The following is a 22646-nucleotide window of genomic DNA, read 5'->3' on the forward strand; positions in this document are numbered from 1 at the left end:
ATAATTGCTCTTGCAGAGAACGGCAGGAGAACCAATGAAGTGATGAGAAAGACATGGTCTTGAGAAGGTGAGAAAATCTATTTTTCAATACTACTAGTCTGACTAGCCTGGAAGAGCTTCTGAAACAATATCAAAGTTCATGGTTTTCCTGGTCTTCTTGCCAGAGATTCTGCTTACTTTTTTTTTAAAGATTTGATTTACTTATTTGACAGAGAGATCACAAGTAGGCAGAAAGAGAGGGAGAAGCAGGCTCCCCGCTGAACAGAGAGCCCGATGTGGGGCTCAATCCCAGGACCCTGAGATCATGACCTGAGCCAAAGGCAGAGGCTTAACCCACTGAGCCACCCAGGTGCCCCAGTGATTCTCCTTATTATACCAGAAAGTGATCTTTCACATTTCAGCTCTGCTGCTGTTCTCTGACACGCACCTGTTCAAGTCCTTCTGATGTAGTTTTGAACATATGTGATATCCGAAGCCAATGGCCAGAAAATAATTCTTGAGAGGCCTTTTGTTCCCAAAAAAGTTGGTTTTATTAAAGCATAGGAATAGGACCCAGGAGCAGAAAGAGCTGCCCTGGGGTTATGAGGAGGGGCTCATTATATACTTTCAAGTTGGGGAGGGGTTAAGGATAGCATATGCCCTCTGGGTATTTTGGAAACAAGGTTTTCTGGATGCTGAGGGGCTGGCTATTGTTAGGAAAGGTCATTTGTTACTGTTCAGTAAAACCTCAGTCAGGAGGCTCTTGAGATCTTTATCAATGGGTCCCGTGCTCTGAGGATGATTACCAACATATACCTTGGTGGGTAGAGATAAAGGAAGTTTCCAAAGGAATTCTTTCATGCTAAGGTAGACTTACAGGGTCCTATGGTTGGGTTAAGATTGCCTTTTGCACTTAGCAAGGTAATTAGCATAAAAGCAGCTGAGTTCCTCAAGGAATTTCACTCTGCATATTTCAAGGACTTGTCTGTCAATGGGCTGTAGGTAGTAAGGAAGTTTAATCATTTTTCTTCTGCCTTTGTATCCCACCCACATCACTTCGTAGGAGCTCTGGTATAGCTGTCAAGAATTAGATGAAGAACAACTAAGAAAGTATGTCGGTTATTTTCCAAGAATTTTTAGCTTGTGATGTTTTCACTTCCATTCGTTGGGTATTTTAAACTGAGTCACAGCAATCTGCTATTTTTCTGAAGTTCTCCACCCATTTTAGGAAAACCTCAACAATAAATAGTAACCCATCACAGCCTGAAACAAATACTTCTGCAAGCATTTCATATCTGAAAGATTTTCCAAACAACTTTTGATTTTCTCCTCTATTCCAATTAATTATCCAGTGGACTGATCTTAATCCTAGCCCTTTCTGATTTGGTGCAAATTTTAATTTTCTTCAGGGTGAATTTCAACTACCTTTAAAACTAAAGCCAAAACCAAACAAACAAAAACCAAACCTGCCTTTAACTTTTACAGTGCTAAAAAGCATTCTGAGAGCTGCTGAGAAAATGTAAGTTCTGAGAAAAATGTAAGTTCACCAGTAATAAGAATGTGACATTAACATGTGAAAGTTCCTCAATTTTTCCCATCCTTACACCACACATCTGCAGAGAAAGTTGCTAGAGTTAAACAGAGAGGTGCAGTTAGTTTATATATGATGGAGCTAGGAGAACACGTGCCTTAAAGCAAAAGAAAAAGTTTTGATATGGGGCTTGGGATGAACTGCTGGTGTTGGGCAGGTGAGATGCACCAGAATGCCACTGGCTACAAAATGATCAGAATAGAAAGAGACTTTTTGAAAAATAGTGTTGTGGCCCTTGAATTAGACATGTTAGGATATTCTATAATTGATGCAAATAAAAAGTTCAGGTTTTTGTTTTTGTTTATTTTTGTTTGTTTGTTTTTTAGGAATGTTTAGTGACTAGAATTGGCTTCATTGAATGCAGCCATACCCAAAAATGAGCTATGTAGACTTGTAGGGTTAATATGGGGGACACTCAGCCTTGGACAGTCTGCTGATAAATATCTAAGTTAGTTTCACAAAGGGTCATTGGGTCAGAGAGGATATAAATAGGAAAACTAGAAAAGAAAGCACAGCAGAGAGGAGCCTTGGTAAATCTGGGGAATTCTAATCTTATGGTCATATTTGGCAATACATACCTTGCTACACACAAGACACAGAGGCAAGCATTATGCATTTTAAAAGTTTCAGAGTAGAGAAATCACGTATTCAACAAACTCGGTGGCGAAAGTCAGGGATGCCTTTCAATTTATGTCCTTACTCCCCGTGACCCGGCTCCAAAGTCTCCTTATGGCATTCTTCATCTCCATGTTTCTTAGTGTGTATATGAGAGGGTTGAGCATGGGCGCAATGACAGTATAGAAAAGCGCAAACACTTTGTCTTCTGGTAAGGTAGTTGCTGGTCGAATATAAATAAAGAGTAAAGGAGCAAAAAAGAGAACCACCACAGTGATGTGGGAACTGCAGGTGGAAAGAGCTTTGTGACGATTCTCTGCAGAGTAGGACCGGACAGTATATAGGATCACAGCATACGATACCAGCAGCACCACAAAAGTCACCAGACCCATCAGTCCCGAATTGGCCACGACTAGGAGACCGATCCTGCTTGTATCCGCGCAGGCCAGCTTCAGCAAAGGATACACATCGCAGAAGAAGTGATCTATTTCATTGGGGCCACAGTAGGGTAAAACGATGGCGAGGAGAAACTGCCCAAAGGAATGTAGGAAGCCTCCAAAACAGGAAGCTGCAATCATGGCGTCGCACTTCCACCTGCTCATGATCAGGGTGTAGTGCAAGGGCTTGCAGATGGCCACGTAGCGGTCATAGGCCATCCCCGTGAGGATGAAGACCTCAATACCCCCAAAGAAGTGCATGGTGAAGAGCTGTGTCATGCACCCATTGTAGGAAATGACCTTCTCTTCTGCCAGCAAGTCAATGATTAACTTGGGGGTCACAGTGGAAGTGTAGCAAAGGTCTGCCAGGGATAGGAAACTCAGGAAGAAATACATTGGGTGGTTAATAAGGTGACTGCAGGCGATAGAAATCATGACAAGCAGGTTTCCGGTCAAAATTGCAATGTAACAAAGTAAGAACAGTAAAAAGCAAAGGACTTCTATTTCCTTTTTCTGTGAAAGTCCTAAAAGAATAAATTCTGTGATGTTATTCCTATTTTCCATGATCCAGACCGGTTTGTAGCCCCCTGAAATTAGATAAATTATGAATGCTTATGATATATATTTAAATATGAAGAGACATATCACTCTTTGGTAAGGAGCAGATTGTAATGGAAAGCATTCAAAGTTTGAAGAAAGTAGAAATCTAAATTTTATCAATGAAGGCTTTTTGGAGGTCTTTTTGTCCCTTTCTTGAAAATATTAATTAGTGATAAACATCTTAGGTGCCCAAGGTGAAGACTAACATTACAAACTATGCTGTATTATGTAATAATTCTTAAGATGTACTATAAAACGTCACCAGATATTATGTCTCAATAAAATTACAAAAATGGTATTTTTAAAGAAAGAAAAAATATCTTTGCTGTTCTCATTATTACTGAGAAAATAGACACACAAATGAAACATTGAGGAAAAAACACACAAAAATGCAAATTTAATTAGTATAGTCGGTAAATAATATAATATGGGAGAAATTTCCTGCCTTATGTTCCATGTGGAAAGGGAATAAATAGAAAAACCAACCAATATATTCAGAACTGTGAGGTATTTATATATGGGTAAAATCAGTTATATTTCTTTTGTGTTTACTTTGAAAATATACCTAATTTTACTTTGAACATATACCTAATACAAATGAAGGATTGATTATATTTCATAGTCAATAAATGGATAACAAGAGAAGTATGAATATCTCTATTTTTCAAAACACTATCATCTCAAATGCCTTTGACATTAATCAAGGAATTTGAGGATAATGGTAGTAGGGATAGTTTGGATTTTAGAGTCTCCTTGTAGTGCCCTACTCACTTGCACAAACTGACTTCTTTTTAATTGTTTTACATAAATTGTTTACTTCTTCCTAACCACCCATCTTGAAAGTGTGTACTCCCTTACACTTGGCACACTGCCAGTCTTAACATCTCTTTCTTCCTTTCTTCTTTCACTCCCATTGAATTTACTTCCCTCTCACTAATAATGTACAACCAGTTCTATTAATGTCTCTTTGGTAACAACTTTTAACTATCAGGACAGAGAATTACCTTTCTACTGGTAGACTTTCAAATGTCATTGAGAGACTAAGGAAGAATTTTTGAGAAATAAGCTTTCAGCTTCCCACTAAATTACACCATCGATTCTCTGCTTTAGCTTTATAGAACATTGAAACTTCGTATTTAAAACATTTTGTGTTAATTATTCATAAATTCAACACCAATATATTTGCAATTGATTTTCAAAACTATAACCCTTCCCTTCCCTTTTGCCTATTCAAATTTATGTACATATATTCCTAAAGTAGGGTTTTGAAAAGAAAAACATATAAATCTATCCAGTGTGTAAGAGTTAACATCGATTGCCACAAACTGATATTTTGGTATCTGAAGGAGTATTGATAGTGGTCAAATAAACCATCTCATTCAATTAACAAGTACATTTTGGGCTTTTAAAAATATTCCCGATAACTTAAAAGAATTCAGTGCTCTAGTATAACTTCTTTCAAAAATTCTATTCTTGGGGCGCCTGGGTGGCTCAGTGGGTTAAGCCACTGCCTTCGGCTCAGGTCATGATCTCAGGGTCCTGGGATCGAGTCCCGCATCGGGCTCTCTGCTCAGCAAGGAGCCTGCTTCCTTCTCTCTCTCTCTCTGCCTGCCTCTCAGTGTACTTGTAATTTCTCTCTGTCAAATAAATAAATAAAATCTTAAAAAAAAAAATTCTATTCTTGTGATTTAGAGAAAGGAAGTGCAAGTTAAAATTTTAATTACAGTCTAGTCTTTACTTCATGATTAATTTGTTATATGAGCTGATCATATAGCAAGTTTCCCTCGATATTTTTTCTCTTAATGACAGTCTAAAATTCTGCTAGATCTAATCTGCAGGGGACTTTTTGTCAGGGAACAGATTAAATCACATTTGAAAAATATGATGCAGGTGCAATTCTGTTGAAAGTATGCTTTCAGACCCAAAGTGGAAAATACATAGAATGACTAGGTATTATCAGGAAAAATAAGTAAGACTTTTAAAAATGCAGATTATTTTGTTTTAGCAAATACTCAGATAGTTCAGACAAAATACACTATACTTTTAAAAAGTATAATCATGTGAATTCACCCAGTCTACTTTGTTAGAAAGGTGGGGAAAAAAGATGTGAAAAAGTCTTATTATTTAAATTATTTTTCAAAATGCAAAGTATATTTCGTACATGACTCAAAAACTATAATCCATATTCCTGAATCACTTGAAAATATCATTTCCCCTATTTTCAAGTATTTCTATAGAAAGTTAAGAAGGCATGACTCCTATGTAAGACAAGATTCCTTTCGTATTTTAAAAACATAGATAATAATATCACTGTATCAGTAGATATACTTGAAAACACTGGGCTGTTTGTAAAATAGAACAAAACATTATCTCCTTCATCTGGCTCTATTATTTCTTAACTGGATGATGTTAATATGCTGTATTCCTTTTATAGATTCAATTTAACCCTAAGTGAACTGTGGTGTTAAACAGGATCTTTAAGGAAACTTCTGGGACTGATGTGCCCAAGATTCTGACCTCAGTTAGGAGGAGTCAGCAGCTGGCTGTGGATGGCTCATTGCCTTTCTTCCAAACACATGGACTAAATTTACTGGTACAGCTTCAGGGTTTTGTTTCTCTTATCTCTCTTCAGGTCAAGTAAGTTAATTGCACAGTCAACAAAACGGCCTTTTTCCCTGAAAGGAGCAGATCTCTCTCCATGGATACTTCATAACTTGCTACTTTTAAACTCCCTATTCACAGTTTCCTTTACATATTGTGGCAGGCAGAAATCTCCAGTCGTGCCTATAGGCTTAAACGTAAGTATTCTTCCCTAGATAAATTTTATCTTCTGTCCCTTTGGAAAAAGTCAAATGAATGAATGAATGAATGAATGAATGAATGAATTCATGCTTGCTATGTGCCAGGTACTGCGCTTGATGGGCAAAAGCCTGAAGTCATCTCTGCTTCACTCAAGTTCTTATTTAGTAAGATAGTTGTTGGATTCTTCCATAGTTTAAGACTGTGACTGGATAATTAACTCATGAATTCAATGAATAAGATAATACATTTATAATTTAATAAACTAGATGACAGCTGGCCCCAGCATGTATTAAAATATTTATTCCATTTCATTCCTCTCTGTAGCTATATATTATAGATTGCTCATTTTAAGTAATTAGTTTGCATTTACAAAATTAATGAATAAATTTACTTTGAATGTTTAAAAGAATGGAATGGAAGTTCATTTTAATTATATATCATTATCATTATCATTTTTCTTATATTGAGGAGTTATAAAATACAGAATGTTTGTAATCAAATTTACTTCCAAATGATAGATATATAGAGGTAGCCATTAGATTTTGATTCTACCAGTAGCTGTTTGTTGTAAAAATTGTTCAATAGTCACATAAATCTTCTGGCAACAGTCCCTCATTCCTTACTTAGTCCATTGGCTTACTGTGGAGATGATACTCTTGAGTCTTATATGTTAATATATGTTAATACTCATGTCACCTTCCCCAAAAGGGGTGGTCTTCTCCCTTGGTGGTCCCCAAAATGCACAGATATAAACCCGGCTGCACTTTATTCTCCATTCTTTTGACAATGCTGGAGGCATATGAAGATCATCTTTTATTCATTTCCTATTTTAACAGATATCCGAGATTTGGCAGAATCAGACTAGGTGATGTTTAAATACAAAACTGAAAAACACAGACTGCAAATACGACCTAAACTACCAACAAGAAGTAGGAATGGTCATTTGATACACTCTCTTTCTTGAGTTTTCCTTTTCAGATTTTCTATGTACCCTTCACCAAAATACAAACCACTTTCTGTTTTATTTATTTCGCCTGAAATTATCTCGTCGAGAAAAAAAAAAGCGCTATGATGTTTTGATTTCCTTTATGCAATAGACACAGAAAGGGTAAATGACCATATATGGAGTATATCAAAAATATGTAACCCCAAGAGATGTTCTGTATTACCAAGTAGAGGAAGCAATACTTTCAATAGCTTTGAATATACAAATTATGGCCAAAGTTTTCTAATAAACATCAGTCAAGACATAAATAATCATTAAACTGATATTTTAACAATAAATTCTAAAATAATATTTTGTACTGATCTAAGGTCAGTGAATCATTATGGCTTGGTTAAATAAAACTTAACTTGTGTCCGAGTCACCAGGTGTTTGGCTTACATCTAGGGTACATGCAATGATTCAAATTTACTACACTCAGAATCAACCAATAAAGTCAATGAATCTCTTAATAAGTTTCATTTTGTAGACCATTCCAAAGAATCCTAAAGCTACAACTTACCTTCTCTCCAAGATAAGATGTCTAGTTTTCTCCTAAAGCAAATTCAAGAGTCTTCCCAGTTATATTTTAATACTCAGTAGATGAAGAAACTGGTATTTTCAGCATTTATGTTGGCAGCTATTCTTTATTGATCCTCGAATACCAATTTTATGGCATTCTCTGGGGAAAATGAAAAGAAAGACAATATACATGGTTATTGTCTAATTCCCAACCAGCTTTACCTGGGAGATATCTAACCTGCTGAAATTTATTGCAGTCTATCTGTGAGGTTAGAAATTCCCATTGGGATAATTTGACCAATGTAAAGCTGAACTTTTTTTTTTTTTTTTAATCTTGAATAATGTTTTAACTTTATTCCAATACCTAAAAATAATTCTTTTAATCAAGTCAAATTTCTCCCGTGTGTATATGGAAACTAAGACCAGCTCATATTCCATTGAATATGGGAATAGTTACAAAGAAACTCCAATGACTTGAAAGACCTGGCACTTCAGAAATAATTATAAAGAGAAGAAAACTCTGGGCTGTAGATAGAAGGAAACATTAATGTTGCCTCATTTTACAGTTTGCAGAGGAGGCTGAATATTCCAGTGGGCATCTCCTGTTGTCTAATAAAAACTTTTTATTTTTTATATATTTTTTAAAGATTTTATTTTATTTATTTGACAGACAGAAATCACAAGTAGGCAGAGCAGCAAGCAGAGAGAGAAGGGGAAGCAGGCTGCCGCTGAGCAGAGAGCCCAACGAGGGGCTAGATCCCAGGACCCTGAGATCATGACCTGAGCAAAAGTCAGGTGCTTCACCACCCAAGCCACATACACACCCCTAAAAAACACTTTTTGATAAAAAAGTTTTCTTTTTTTGTTTTCCTTGTCAAGGTCCTTATGTGGCTGTTGCTTTTTCTGTCAAAAATTCATCCAAGTGATTGAAATCAAAACCACGCTGAGATACCACCTTACACCAGTTAGAATGGCAAAGATTAACATGGCAGGAAACAACGAATGTTGGAGAGGATGTGGAGAAAGGGGAAACCCTCTTACATTGCTGGTGGGAATGCAAGTTGATACAGACACTTTGAAAACAGTGTGGAGATTCCTCAAAAAATTAAAAGTAGAGCTATCCTATGACTCAGCAATTGCACTACTGAGCCTTTACCCTAAAGATACAGATGTAGTGAAAAGAAGGGCCATCTGTATCCCAATGTTCATAGCAGCAACATCCACAATAGCCAAACTGGAAAGAACTGAGATGCCCTTCAACAGATGAATGGGTAGAGAAGTTGTGGTCCATATATACAACGCAGTATTACTCAGCCATCAGAAAGGATGAATACAAAAATATATTATAATATTATAAAAAATAAAAAATTAAAAAAAAAAAAGAAAGGATGAATACCCAACTTTGGGTTCAACATGGATGGGACTGGAGGAAATTATGCTGAGTGAAATAAGTCAAGCAGAGAAATTCAATTATCATAGGATTTCACTTACTTTGGGAATATAAGGAATAACATGCAGAACCTTAGGAGAAGGAAAAGAAAAGTGAATTGGGGGAAATTTCAGAGGGAGATGAACCATGAGAGACTGTGGACTCTGAGAAACAAACTGAGGGTTTTAGGGGAAGGGAAGTAGAGGGATGGGTGAGCATGATGGTGGGTATTAAGGAGGGCACGTATTGCATGGAGCACTGGGTGTTGTACATAAACAGTGAATCTTGGAACACTGCATCAAAAACTAATGATATATTTTATAATGACTGACGTAACACAATGAAAATTGCAAAAAAAAAAAAACAACATTCAAGTAATCTCCTTATACACCTCATCCCTGGAATGGGAGATAATTCCCAAGTCTTTTCTTTCTTTTCTTTTCTTTTTCTTTTTCTTTTTTTCTTTTTTTTTTTTTTTGCTTTATTTTTGGCTTATAATTGATTTCTCAGTAACCATATCTTCTCGGATATAATTTTTCTTAAGAGGCATAGGACATATTCCCCAAATTTGTTTACAGATAAAATTTGGTAGTTCAGCAACTTTCAGTGCATAATTCAGGGGCATTAATTACATTTACAGTGTTAGGCCATGATCCCCACAGTGTATTTCCAAAACTTTTTCATCATCTCAAACAGACACTATGTACCCATCCTCCTTTTCTCTGTCCTGGTATCCTCTGATCTACTTGTTTCCATGAATTTGCCTCATCTAGATAGTTCGTGTAAGAGCATCTCATAATATTTGTCCATTTGCATAGGGCTTACTTCACGTAGTATGATAGTTTTAAAGTTTATCTATGTTGACATATGTGTCAGAATTTCATTCTTTTTATGGAATAATAGTAATCCATTGTATGTATATTACACATTTTGTTATCCATCACCTGTAGGTGGATGCTTGGGTTGTCTCCACCTTTAGCCTATTGTGCATAATGCTGCCATGAACATTGATATACATTGCTTCTCGGCCTTTTGGCTAAGATCAAGTGTGAACATTGATATACAGATATCTATTTGAGTCCCTAATTCTAATTATTTTAGGCACATAACTAGTAGTGTTATATGGTAATTTTACTTATAGCATTTTGAGAAACCAAGAGACCCTACTCTATGGTGGCTGCACCAGTTAAATTCCCATAGCACTGTACAAGTGTTCAAAATTCTAGACATCTTCGTCCACACCTATATTATTATTATTATTGCCATCTTAGTGTGAAATGGTTTCTTTTTGTGGTTTTTTATCTGCTCTAGTGAATAATTATGGTGAGCATATTCATGTGTTTTTTCCCCCATTTATACATCTTTTTTTTGAGAAATATTTAAAACCTTTATCTACCGTTTATTTGTTTGTTTAAATTCAATGAACCAACATGTAGTACATCACTAGTTTCAGGTGTAACATTCAATAATTTATCAGTTGTGTATAACACTCAGTGATAATCACATTACATACCCTCTTTAATGCCCATCATCCAATTACCCCATCCCCCCACCTACCGCGCCTCCATGAACACTGTTTGTTTCCTATAGTTAAGTCTCTCATGGCTGTTCTCCCTCTCTGATGACTTCCCAATCAGTTTTCCTTCTTTTCTCCTATGAACCTCTTTCTTTCTATATTCCACATATGAGGAAACCATGTGATAATTTTCTTTCTCTGACTGACATACTTCACTTAACCTAACACCCTCCCATTCCATCCATGTCCCTGTAAATGGTAAGTAGTCATCCTTTCTGTTGACTGAGTAATATCCCATTGTTTATATATATATATACCCCATCCTCTTTACCCATTCATCTGTCAATGAACATCTTGGCTTTTTCCACAGTTTGACTATTGCGCATATTACTGCTATGAACATTGATACTTCAGATCACTACATCTGTAACTTTGGGGTAAATACCTAGTAGTGCAATTGTTGGGTCATAAGTAGTTCTATTTTTAAAGTCTTAAACTTCCAGACTGTTTTCCAGAGTGGCTGTACCAGCTTACATTCTCACCAACAGTGAAACAAGGTTCTCCTTTCTCTACATCCTTGCCAACATTTGTTATTTCTTGTCGTTAATTTTTGATATTCTGACTGATATGAGGTAGTATCTCATTGTAGTTTTGATTTATATTTCTTTGATGCCAAGTGATGTGGAGCATTTTTTCATGGGTCTGTTGGCTATTTGTATGTCTTCTTTGGAGAAATATCTGTTTAAGTCTTTGGCCTATTCCTTGACTGTATTGTTTGTTTTATTTTGGGGGGGAGGGTGTTGAGTTTGAGAATTTCTTTATATATTTGGATACTAATTCTTTATCTGATACATTATTTTCAAATATATTTTCCCATTTCGTAAGTTGACTTTTAGTTTTGTTGACTCTTTCCTTTGCTGTGCAGGACTTTTTCTTTTTCTTTCTTTCTCTTTTTTTTAAAATTAATTAATTAATTGATTGATTGATTTGTCAGAGAGATAGATAGAGCACAGGCAGGCAGAGTGACAGGCGGAGGCAGAGGGAGAAGCAGGCTTCCTGTGGAGCAAGGAGCCTGATGTGGGACTCGATCCCAGGACGCTGGGATCATAACCTGAGCTGAAGGCAGCTGCTTAACCAACTGAGCCACCTAGGCATCCCAGATCTTTTTATCTTGAAGTCCCAATAATTCATTTTTCCTTTTGTTTTTGTTGCCTTTGGAGACATGTCTAGCAAGAAGTTGTGGTGGCCAAGGTGATAGGTATTGCTGTCTGTGTTATCCTCTAGGATTTTGATAGATTCTTGTCTTACATGTAGATCTTTCATCTATTTTGAGTTTATCTCTGTGTATGGTGTAAGAAAATTGTCTAGGTCCCTTCTTCTGCATATAGCTGTCCACTTTTTCTAGCACTGCTATTAAAGAGACGGTCCTTTTTCCATTGGATATTCTTTCCTGCTTTGTAAGATTAGTTGGCCATAGAGTTAAGGGTCTATTACTAGATTCTCTATTCTGTTGCATTGATCAATGTCTCTGTTTTTGTGCCAGTATCATACTCTCCTGATTATTACAGCTTTGTGATATAATTTGAAGTCTGACATTGAGATGGCACCAGCTTTGGTTTTCTTTTTCAATGTTCCTCTGGCTATTTGGGGTCTTTTCTTTTCTATACAAATTTTATGATTATTTTTTCCAGCTCTGTGAAAAATGTCAATGGTATTTTATAGGGCTTGGGATGAAATTCATCTGGATAGCATAGACAATTTAACAATATTTATTCCTCCAATCCATGAGCACAAAATGCTTTCCTAACTCTTTTGTGTCTTTCTCAATTTCTTCTCTAAGTGTTCTGTAGTTTGTAGTGTACAGATCCTTTACCTCTTTGGTTAGGTTTATTCCTAGGTATATTACAGTTTTTGGTATAATTGTAAATGGGGCCAATTCCTTCATTTTTCTTTGTTCTGTCTACTTGTTAGAGTATAGAAATGCAACTGACTTCTGTGCATTGATTTTGTATCCTGCCATGTTGCTGAGTTTCTGTATGAGTTCTAGCAATTTTTGAGTGGAGTGTTTTGAGTTTTCTCCATAGAGTACCATATCATCTGCAAAGAGTGAGAGTTTAACTTATTCTTTTCCAATTTGTATGTCTTATATTCTCTTTGTTGTCTGACTGCTGAGGCTAGGAATTCTAGTACTATGTTGAACAATAATGGTGAGAGTAGGCATCCCTGTCATGTTCCTAACATTAAGAGAAAAGCTCTCAGTTTTTCCCCATTGAGAAAGATATTCACTGTGGGCTTTTCACAAATGTTGTTTATGATATTGATGTATGTTACTTCTATCCCCACACTGTGGACTATTTTAATCAAGAAAGGATGCTGTATTTTGTGAAATGCTTTTTCTGCATTAATTGAAAGGATCATATCGTTCTTGTACTTTCTTTTACTAATGTGATGTATCACATTGATTGATTTGCAAATGTTGAACCACCCTTGCAGCTCAGGAATAAATCCCACTTGGTCATGGTGAATGATCTTTTTAGCATTGGATCCTATTGGATTATATCTTGGTGAGAATTTTGCATCCATGTTCATCAGGGATATTGGTCTGTAATTCTCCTTTTTGATAGGATATTTTTCTGGTTTTTGATTGATTTGCAAATGTTGAACCACCCTTGCAGCTCAGGAATAAATCCCACCTGGTCATGGTGAATGATCCTTTTAACATTGGATCCTATTGGATTATATCTTGGTGAGAATTTTGCATCCACGTTCATCAGGGATATTGGTCTGTAATTCTCCTTTTTGATAGGATATTTTTCTGGTTTTGGGTTCAGGGTAATGCTGGCTTCATAGGATGAGTTTGGAAGTTTTCCTTCCACTTATATTTTTTGAAGAAGAACAGTATTAGTTCTTCTTCAAAAGAAGAACAGATATTAGCTTTTCTTTAAATGACCAGTAGAATTCCCCCTCAGAAGCCATTCTGGCTCAGAACTCTTATTTGTTGGGAGATATTTGATTACTGCTTCAATTTCTTTGCTGTTATGTTATGTTTGTTCAGGTTTTTTATTTCTTTCTGTTCCTGCTTTGGTAGTTTACAAGTTTCCAGGAATTCACCCATTTCTTTCGGATTGCCTAATTTGTTGGTGTACAGTTGTTCATAATATGTTTTTAAGATTACTTGTATTTCCTTACGTTGGTAATGATTTCTCCCCTTTCACTCATGATTTTATTAATTTGGCTCCTTTCTCTTTGATAAGTCTGGCTAGGGGTTTATCGATCTTATCAATTCTTTCAAAGAACAAGCTTCTAGTTTCACTGATCTATTCTCCTGCTCTTCTGGTTTCTATTTCATTGATTTCTTCTTTAATCTTTATTATTTCTCTTCTTCTTCTTGGTTTAGGCTTTACTTGCTATTCTTTCTACAGCTCCTTTAGGTGTTAGTTTAGCTCATGTATTTGAGATTTTTCTAATTTTTTAAGAAAGGCTTGTATTGCTATGTACTTCCCTCTTAGGACTGCCTTTGATGCAACCCAAATGTTTTGAATAGTGTGTTTTCATTTTTACTTGTTTCCATAATTTTTTTAAATTCTTTTTTAATTTTCTGGTTGACTCATTCATTCTTTAGTAGGATGCTCTTTAACCTTCAAGTGTTTTGAGTTTCTTCCAAATTTCCCCTTGCAATTGAGTTTGTTTCACTCTTTTAAACTTTTTATAAATGAAACTATATAGAACATGTCTTTTTATTTTATTTAAGTTTTTGTATCTAACTTCCTTCAATCAGCATTGTATATAACATTTATTCATCTTGTTGTTTGCAAATTCCTTTATTCTCTTTGTAGTATAAAACTCACTGAATAAATATACCTCAAATTTTATTCATAAAAATATTGAGGGCTTTCTAAGTTTTATAAGTACTATTAATAATGACATTATGAAGAATCTTGCCATATTGTTTGGTGAACATAAATATATTTCTGTGGGTTATATAGTTTGATAAATTTTCTGGTAAATGTTGCGTGTGTTCATATATTTTAAATGTTTTAGAAATGTATACAAAGTAAACTATCTAAGGAAAGCTCATGCAATTATAATAATATAAGACATTATAGGTTTTAAGTAAAATAAAATTACTAAAAATAGAGGATTATTTCACAATGATATAGGTATTTGCCTAGTAAGAAGAGATTACAATTGAGTGTCCATACACTCAAGAACAGGTCTTCAAAATAAGTAAAGAAAAAAAATCCAGAACTAGAAGAAGAAATAGAAAAGCCCTCCATCATTGTGTGGGATTTTAACATATTTTTTCAATTAGGGAATAAACAAGAAAACATGATGTCTAAAAATATAGAAGTTCTAAATGACATAATTTGCATATTTGACTCAGTTAACTTTTACAGAATATGACTCCCAATAAAAATAAAACACACACGTGTTTCTCAGTGCACATAGAGAATTTATCACAATTGATTGTTCGCTGGATTATAAAGCATACCACAACAAATTTCAAAGGCCTCAAATCAGTCTGAATGTTTTCTGTGAGAACAAAGAAACTAATTTAGAAATCACTAATTTATTTCTTAATTTTAACTTTGCTGACTCTTTCTGCTTGTGAGTTTCTCTGGTATATAGAACACTGTTGGATTTAACTTTGTTGTTAAATCTATTAATATAATCAATATGTTGTTTCCATTTCATAATGTATTATGTCAAACTTGATATTTTACATCATATACATGCATGTATATGTATGTGGATATGACACTCATGTGTATATATTAATGGATAAATGTTTATTTCACCATTTAGTTTGTTTTGTTTGCTCTTTGTTTTTAGGAAGGTTTGTATTTTTGTAAGGATTTTTACCCATATGCTAAAATCCTTAAATATTATTAATACTTTTTTGATTTATGTATTCACTTATTACAAGTAAATTGCAATTGACTGATAACATTCTTTAGTCCCCAAACTCTGTGAGTGTGTAAGTGATCAAAAGCCAACACACAATACCTCTAGCTCAAAATTAATAAATGTGAAAACAAGGATAAAGGGGAGTCAGAACTTACATATGGTCAAGTGATTTATCATCTTTGAACATTTGTTCCCTTATCTCCTAAAGTAAGGTATGTGGAATGAACAATCCTCAAGGTATATTCAAGCTGTGAACATGTTTTCTATTTGTTTATCTTCCTGTCTTTAGAGCAAATACAGAGGTTTTATTGTCTTTATTTGCTTATTTTTCAAATTAACATGTAATGTATTATTTGTTTTGGGGTACAAGTCTGTGATTCATCAGTCTTACACAGTTCACAGTGCCTACCCAGACCCTCCCCAATGTGTATCAACCAGCCACCCTATTCCTCACACCCTTGTCCTCTCCAGCAGCCCTCAGTTTGTTTCCTGAGATTAAGAGTCTCTTAAGGTTTGTCTCCCTCCCTTGTTTCCTCTTGTTTCATTTTTCCCTCCTTTCCCCTATGATCCTGGTCTAGTTTCTCAAATTCTTTAACGTCTTGATTTAAATTATGGTATCATCCTGCCATCTAGTGGCTATTCTCTTTGTTTCACTTGTAAGGAAAAGAAACACTTTTTTTTCCACCATAGAAGATTGAGATGTTGATATGTTAAGACAAGGGAACACCTTAATTAATATATCATTCTCTCCATACACACAGATTATAAAATGAAAAATAGAGTAATAGCTTTTTTTCAGTTTCAATAATAAATGTAAACATTGAAGAGTACCGTGGTCCCATTTGTAAGAAGGAGGCAAACTGTTATTAGCTTAAAAAAATCAACGGTTTTCATAGAAAGTGAAATATAATTACTTTTATAATGAATGTTATAAATATGATGTTAAATTTTAAAAGGATAATAAATAATATAATTATACAATATGGTACTTACTGTATAAATTTTATATCCAGATACACACTGATAAATATATACCTAACCTTATGGAGAGGGAAATCCACAAATACAACAAAGATTAAGAGTATTTATCTCTGGATTGTTGCACAAAAGCTGGCTTTTCCTTTGTACATTTCTGTATTTTACAGATATTTCAGGATACATTGTCTGGTTCAACTTTTTTTTTTTTATTTTATTTTAGATTTTATTTATTTATTTGACAGACAGAGATCACAAGTAGGCAGAGAGGCAGGCAGAGAGAGAGGAGGAAACAGGCTCCCTGCTGAGCAGACAGCCAGATGTGGGACTCGATTCCAGGACACTATGACCTAACCAGGCGCCCCTGGTTCAACATTTTTAAAAGACCAATGGAGGGGCTTCTGGGTGATTCAGTGGATTAAGGATCTTGATCTCCATTGTGAGTTCAAGCCCTGGGTTGGGTTACATGCTGAGTGTGGGAACATACTTAAAAAACAAAAACAAGAAAAAACAAAGAAACACAACCATATGATCAATGGATAAAATGATCAACACAACCATATGATCAATGGATAAAATGATCAACACAGCCATATGATCAATGGGTAAAAGTTCATGATGAAATGACTCTCCAGTCCTCATAACAAATATATATCACCAAAATGTCACATGGGACATTACCTCATCTAATAGCTGTGTTTGTGCCCTCCAGGGCAGTATCAGTGATATTCTCAAGGGTTGACACCCCTAAGGTCCTAGTGGCATATAGGTAGGATAAGTTTGGTCTTAGGATTCAGCTTTTTGGTCTTTCTCTCTGTCTTCTGAGTTTATTTTTAATAGACTAGAGGGGAAAAAACCATTTCCGTGAAATATTAATTACAATATACTGTAGACTTTTTTTTACTAATTTTTTCATGTTTGTTGCTATCTGTTTTTAAGTTGAATTCTCAGCAAGAAGTTTCCTGGAGTCCTTTAATCACAGTGAAATAAGCATCAGTAAATGAATAAGCCAAATTATTCTGCATTCAGGTGAGTTGATTCATTCTTATTTTATTTTATTTTAGAAAGAAAATAATGTGTTCCAATAATCTTTGCAGAAGACAAACACAACGTGTAAATTCAACTATATCCCTGAGACTTAGTTCAGCTAAGTAGAAATACTCAGTTCTTTATCTTTAACCACCTTTATTATTATTCACCAAATTGTTATCACTAAAAAGTACTTTTCAGTTTTTCTGGATCATGATATTATCTGTCTTTATAAACACAAATTAAATTTTAATAACAATAAAAATCATATGTTGTAATATATCGTTTGGATATGTATCATTCCTCAGAAAAATTCCCAGGAGAAAAACAATTTTGAAGCTAAGGCCCCTATTTTGTAATTTTATAGTTTTTAAACTATCCCTTACGGTGCTAAGTACACATGAGAAAGCATGACAGATGTCCCTGGAAAGGAGGGAGTGAGTATGTACAGCATGTTGTGCTGTCAGTCAGCTGAACATGGTGCACACTTCTTAGAGCTAAATGGGGGACTGTGAACTTTGACCCCAAGTCTATTAGTATAAATACAAAGTGAGGAAGTGGAGTGGAAAGCCATATGTGTAGGAAAGAGATGCACTTAAAAATAAATAAGTAAATAATAATAATAATAATAGAGAATGAGCTAAATATACATTAGAAATTATATTTATCTTTCTCTTTTAATGTTTTTTTAATTTCAGTATAGTTGACCTACCATGTTGCATTAGCTTAGTTTCAGGTGTACAATACAGTCAACACCTCTGTGCTATGCTGCACTCCCCACGAGCATATCAGAATATCATACATGAATGGGTCTAGAGTGTATGATGCTGAGTGGAAGAAGTCAGACTGAGAAAGATAAATACCACATGATGTCCCTCCTATGTGGGATCCAAAAAAACAAAGCAAATGAGTAAACAAACAAAAAGCAGAATCAGACCTATCAATGCAGAAAGCAAACTGATGTTTGCCAGAGTGAAGGGCTGGGGGTATAGACAGAATGGGTGAGGGGAGTGGGAGATAACAGACTTCCACTAATACTTATCTTTGATGGTGATGATTTCCCCTTCCATCCTGAAGTGCTCAGACTTTCTTGCCACGGCCATATGGAACTAATACAGATTTTGGAAGAGGTATATTTGGTTATGGAATTTGCACTTAACCAGTTTTATATTAAATTGAAAAATATATCCAGGAAGTGATGCTTACTGTGATGGAAGATGAAGTCACGAGTATCAAAGGACTCCCAAAAGAGCAATTGGAGAAAAAAGTGCAGGGGTGTGGGAATGATATCTTTATATATGCTTGCCCACACACTTTTAAGTGCAGAGGAGGATAAAGTCATAACAACTGAGTGAAAACTACAGAGACTTTAATTTCAGCTCATAATAAGACGTAGAATTTTCACAGAATTCTATGTGGAATGGTCTACCCTTCTATGCTGTGTGCTATTTCATATTTCAGGAAGTGGTCAGAAAGTGGCTTTGAGAGTAATTGCATTGGCAGAAAAAGGCAGTTCAGTCATTTTGGAGTAATATGGTACGATTTAAGAAAAGAATTCAGCGCTTCCTTCCCCCAAGTCCCCATTTTATGCTAATTAAGGAAGTTTCAGTCCCTTGGGGTTTCACTGTTTGTACTTGTTTTGTAGAACTCAAGATGTGTCCCAGTGTATTGTGTATGATGCTGATTTAATAGACAAGCCTAAGTTCTTTAGCATTATTATAAGCTTTCACCTCAATGCATGTATATTATATGTCTAGAGTTCACTCATTCACATGATTGAGTTTTCTTTATTCAGTAAATGTAATTGAATACTCAGTCTTGTTTTAGTGTCCCAAATTTGCTTTCACAAATTTATTTTGCTGTGAAACAGACAGTGTTAAAATGGTAAATGATTTAAAAAGAAGCAAAATACAAGTATGTTACAGATGAAGATGAAATTTGTATTTTTGAGGACTTACACTTTTTGATAATGGCATGAAGAGTATGACTATGGCTATGGCTAAAGGATCACGTGGAGGTAAAATTATTGTAAAAGATCAAGAAATTAAGAGAATAGGGCATTAGAAAGATTATCTTTATGTTTATGAAACCATCTCAAAGCCAAAAAGAAAATCTCTAGCCAAATAATAATCACACTGTATACTTCAGGAAGCAGTGGCCCATCTTTGGAGGTTTTATGGTAGACTAAGTTTGATGATAGTGTGATAAAAAGATCTCTGACATAATAAAAATAGTCTGTACCTATTATAAGTAAGTTTGTTTCTTCACACATTTTGCTAAATACCTGATATTGTAATACACCAAGAAAGGGTAATACATTTTTTTTAAATTTTTTTTCAGGGTTCCAGAATTCATTGTTTATGCACCACACCCAGTGCTCCATGCAATACGTAACCTACATAATACCCACCACCAGGGTCACCCAAGCCCCCACCCCTCACCCCTCCTAAACCCTCAGATTGTTTTCCAGAGTAATAGATTTTTTACAATTTTCCATAACTAGGTAAATGTGACTGATCAAGTATGTTATTCCTCTGCAGGACATAGCTAAAATATGGGGAGATAATGTGTGACCGAGTAGAAATTCACTGGAAAGGGAATTCAAAAATAATTACAGCAACAATAGTTAAAAAAAGAAAAGTCAGTTCCCGGGTCATTAATTTTCTTTTGAGTTCTAAGTTTTCACAGTTTTACAGGTTAGGGAGGGAAGAGCTCATAGAAACTTAGGATATGTATTTCCTCCAAGAGAAGGGATTCAACACTTACCTACCACACCGGGCTCTCGTCACAACTCTCCTTAATCTCCATAATCTCCATCGTTTATCTAACCCGTCCTCCTACCCACCTCCCCTCTGCTAACCATCAGTTTGTTCTCTGAAGTTGGGAGTCTCTTTCTTGGTTTGCCCCTCTCCTTTTTTTCCCTGTAATCATTTGTTCTGTTCCTTAAATTCCACGTATGAGTGAAATCATTTGTCTTTCTCTGGTTGACTTATGTCACTTAGAATAATACTCTTTAGCTTCATCCATGTTGTTGCAAATGGCAAGATTTCATTCTTTTTTTAGCCAACTAATATTTAATTGTATATAGATCACATCTTCTTTAACCATTCATCAGTCAATGGACATCTGGGCTTCTTTCATAATTTGGCTCTTCTTAATAATACTGATATAAGCATCAGATCAGGGGGGTATGAATCCCTTCAAATTAGTATTTATGAATCCCTTGGGTAAATACCCAGTGCTGCAATCACTGGATCAGAGGTTAGTTTTATTTTTTTAAATCTTTGAGGAACCTCCATATTGTTTTCCAGAGTGGCCACAATGGTTGGCATTCCCATCAATGATGCAAGAGGTTTCCCCTTTCTCTGTTGTTTCCTGCATTGTTCATTTTAGCCATTCTGATTGGTATATATTATTGTAGTTTTGATTTGTATTTCCCTGATGAAGAGTGATGTTGAGGATATTTTCATGTGTCTGTTGGTCATCTGTATGTCTTCCTTGGAGAAATGTCCATGTCTTTTACCCTTTTTAAAATTAGATTGTTTGTTTTTCTTTGGGGGGGGGGACAGTGAGTTTTATCAGTTCTTTATGTTTTTTGGATACTAAACTTTTATCTGATATGTCATTTTTCTAACTTTAAAACTAAAGGTTGAAATCAAGTATTTTCTACAATATTATTTATGGATAATCACTAAGTTTCTCATCATTTACTCATTTTAATCTGTCTTATCCAGATTTTGCTTCTCATTTCTCTGAATCAGTTTTCTTGTTTTGTCCACAGGAACCAAGAAAATGAGAGTGCTGAAGCCACTTTCATTCTCCTGGGCTTCTCAGAATACCCGGAACTCCAGATGCCACTTTTCCTGATATTCCTGACAATCTATACAGTCACTGTGCTGGGAAATCTGGGCATGATCATGATTATCCAGATCAATCCCACACTTCACACCCCCATGTACTACTTCCTCAGCCATCTGTCCTTTGTTGATTTCTGTTACTCTACAGTAGTTACACCCAAACTATTAGAAAACTTGGTTGTGGAAGACAGAACCATCTCTTTCATAGGATGCATCATGCAATTCTTCTTTGCATGCGTATTTGTGGTGACAGAAACATTCATGTTGGCTGTGATGGCCTATGACCGATTTGTGGCCATTTGTAAACCTCTTCTCTATATGATTGTCATGTCTCAGAAGCTTTGTTCCTTGTTGGTGGGCACATCATACTTCTGGGGTATTGCCTGCTCCTTAACATACACATATTTTTTGTTGACCTTATCCTTTTGTGGGACTAACTTCATAAATAACTTTGTCTGTGAGCATGCTGCGATCGTCTCTGTGTCCTGCTCTGACCCCTACATGAGCCAGAAGATCATTTTAGTCTCTGCCACGTTCAATGAAATAAGCAGCTTGATGATCATTCTTACTTCCTATGTCTTCATTTTTGTCACTGTCATGAGGATGACTTCAAAAGGGGGACGCCACAAAGCCTTCTCCACGTGTGCCTCCCACCTGGCTGCTATTACAATCTTCCATGGGACCATCCTCTTCCTCTATTGTGTTCCTGATTCCAAAAGTTCATGGCTCATGGTCAAGGTGGCTTCTGTGTTTTACACTGTGGTCATCCCCATGCTGAACCCACTGATCTACAGCCTCAGGAACAAAGATGTGAAGGAGACAGTCAAGAAGTTAATCAATGTTAAATTGTTCTGGGATACAATGTAAAGCCAGAAATGTTCATTAGTTCTTTTTTAGAGTACTGATGAGTTGTTCAATAGTAGTATCACATATAAGTCTATGATAATCTGTCAATTGGCAGTCTGTGATCTGTTCACTCTAATGTTTAATAAAATAACTTTAAAATTGCATATATCTGGGATAAAAGATCAAACTATTTAAACCAAGTTTTTGATTCATAAATTGGAATACAAAGGTTTCTGTGTCAATATACATGACCACATGATTGCTCAGGCCAAATTTCAGTTTAAGTCATGTGAAGTCTGAAATTTTTGAGATGGTTTGAAGAGTTAGGCCTTATCACAATGGAGCTTAATTTTTCTTATAAAAGTAGAACATTAAAAGCTGTTCAACATAAAAATCTAAATTTCTAAAAACAAGAGTTATATTTAATTCCACAAGAACTATCTTTGTATTGAAAGATTCCAAGGAAAACAAACATAAATAGGAGCTATAGCTCCCTTAACATATACATAATACAATGTAAATTATACTGGTAATATAACCAATTAGAAAATATTTTCT

At 35.3% G+C, this 22646-nt stretch overlaps 2 protein-coding genes across 2 annotated transcripts in view; one reads left to right on the forward strand and one right to left on the reverse strand.

Annotated features, from left to right (window-relative positions):
* Positions 1–2253: 2253 nt before the first annotated feature.
* On the reverse strand, positions 2254–3186 carry LOC309840366 (olfactory receptor 4P4-like; the record flags this gene model as incomplete). The annotated part of the gene is made up of 1 exon (XM_082682419.1): positions 2254–3186. The coding sequence occupies one exon, from the start codon at positions 3184–3186 to the stop codon at positions 2254–2256; it is 933 nt and encodes a 310-aa protein (XP_082538545.1).
* A 14170-nt stretch (positions 3187–17356) lies between these two features.
* LOC309840367 (uncharacterized protein) overlaps positions 17357–22646 on the forward strand; it is a gene marked incomplete at both ends in the record, with an annotated part of 43265 nt that continues 37975 nt past the window's right edge. Inside the window, 2 exon segments of the mRNA XM_082682420.1 lie at positions 17357–17385; positions 21167–22105. Of these exon segments, the coding sequence (XP_082538546.1) occupies positions 17357–17385; positions 21167–22105 (968 nt within the window).

This window comes from Mustela nivalis (assembly GCF_964662115.1).
Source record: "Mustela nivalis genome assembly, chromosome: 9".
Lineage (NCBI taxonomy): Eukaryota > Metazoa > Chordata > Mammalia > Carnivora > Mustelidae > Mustela > Mustela nivalis.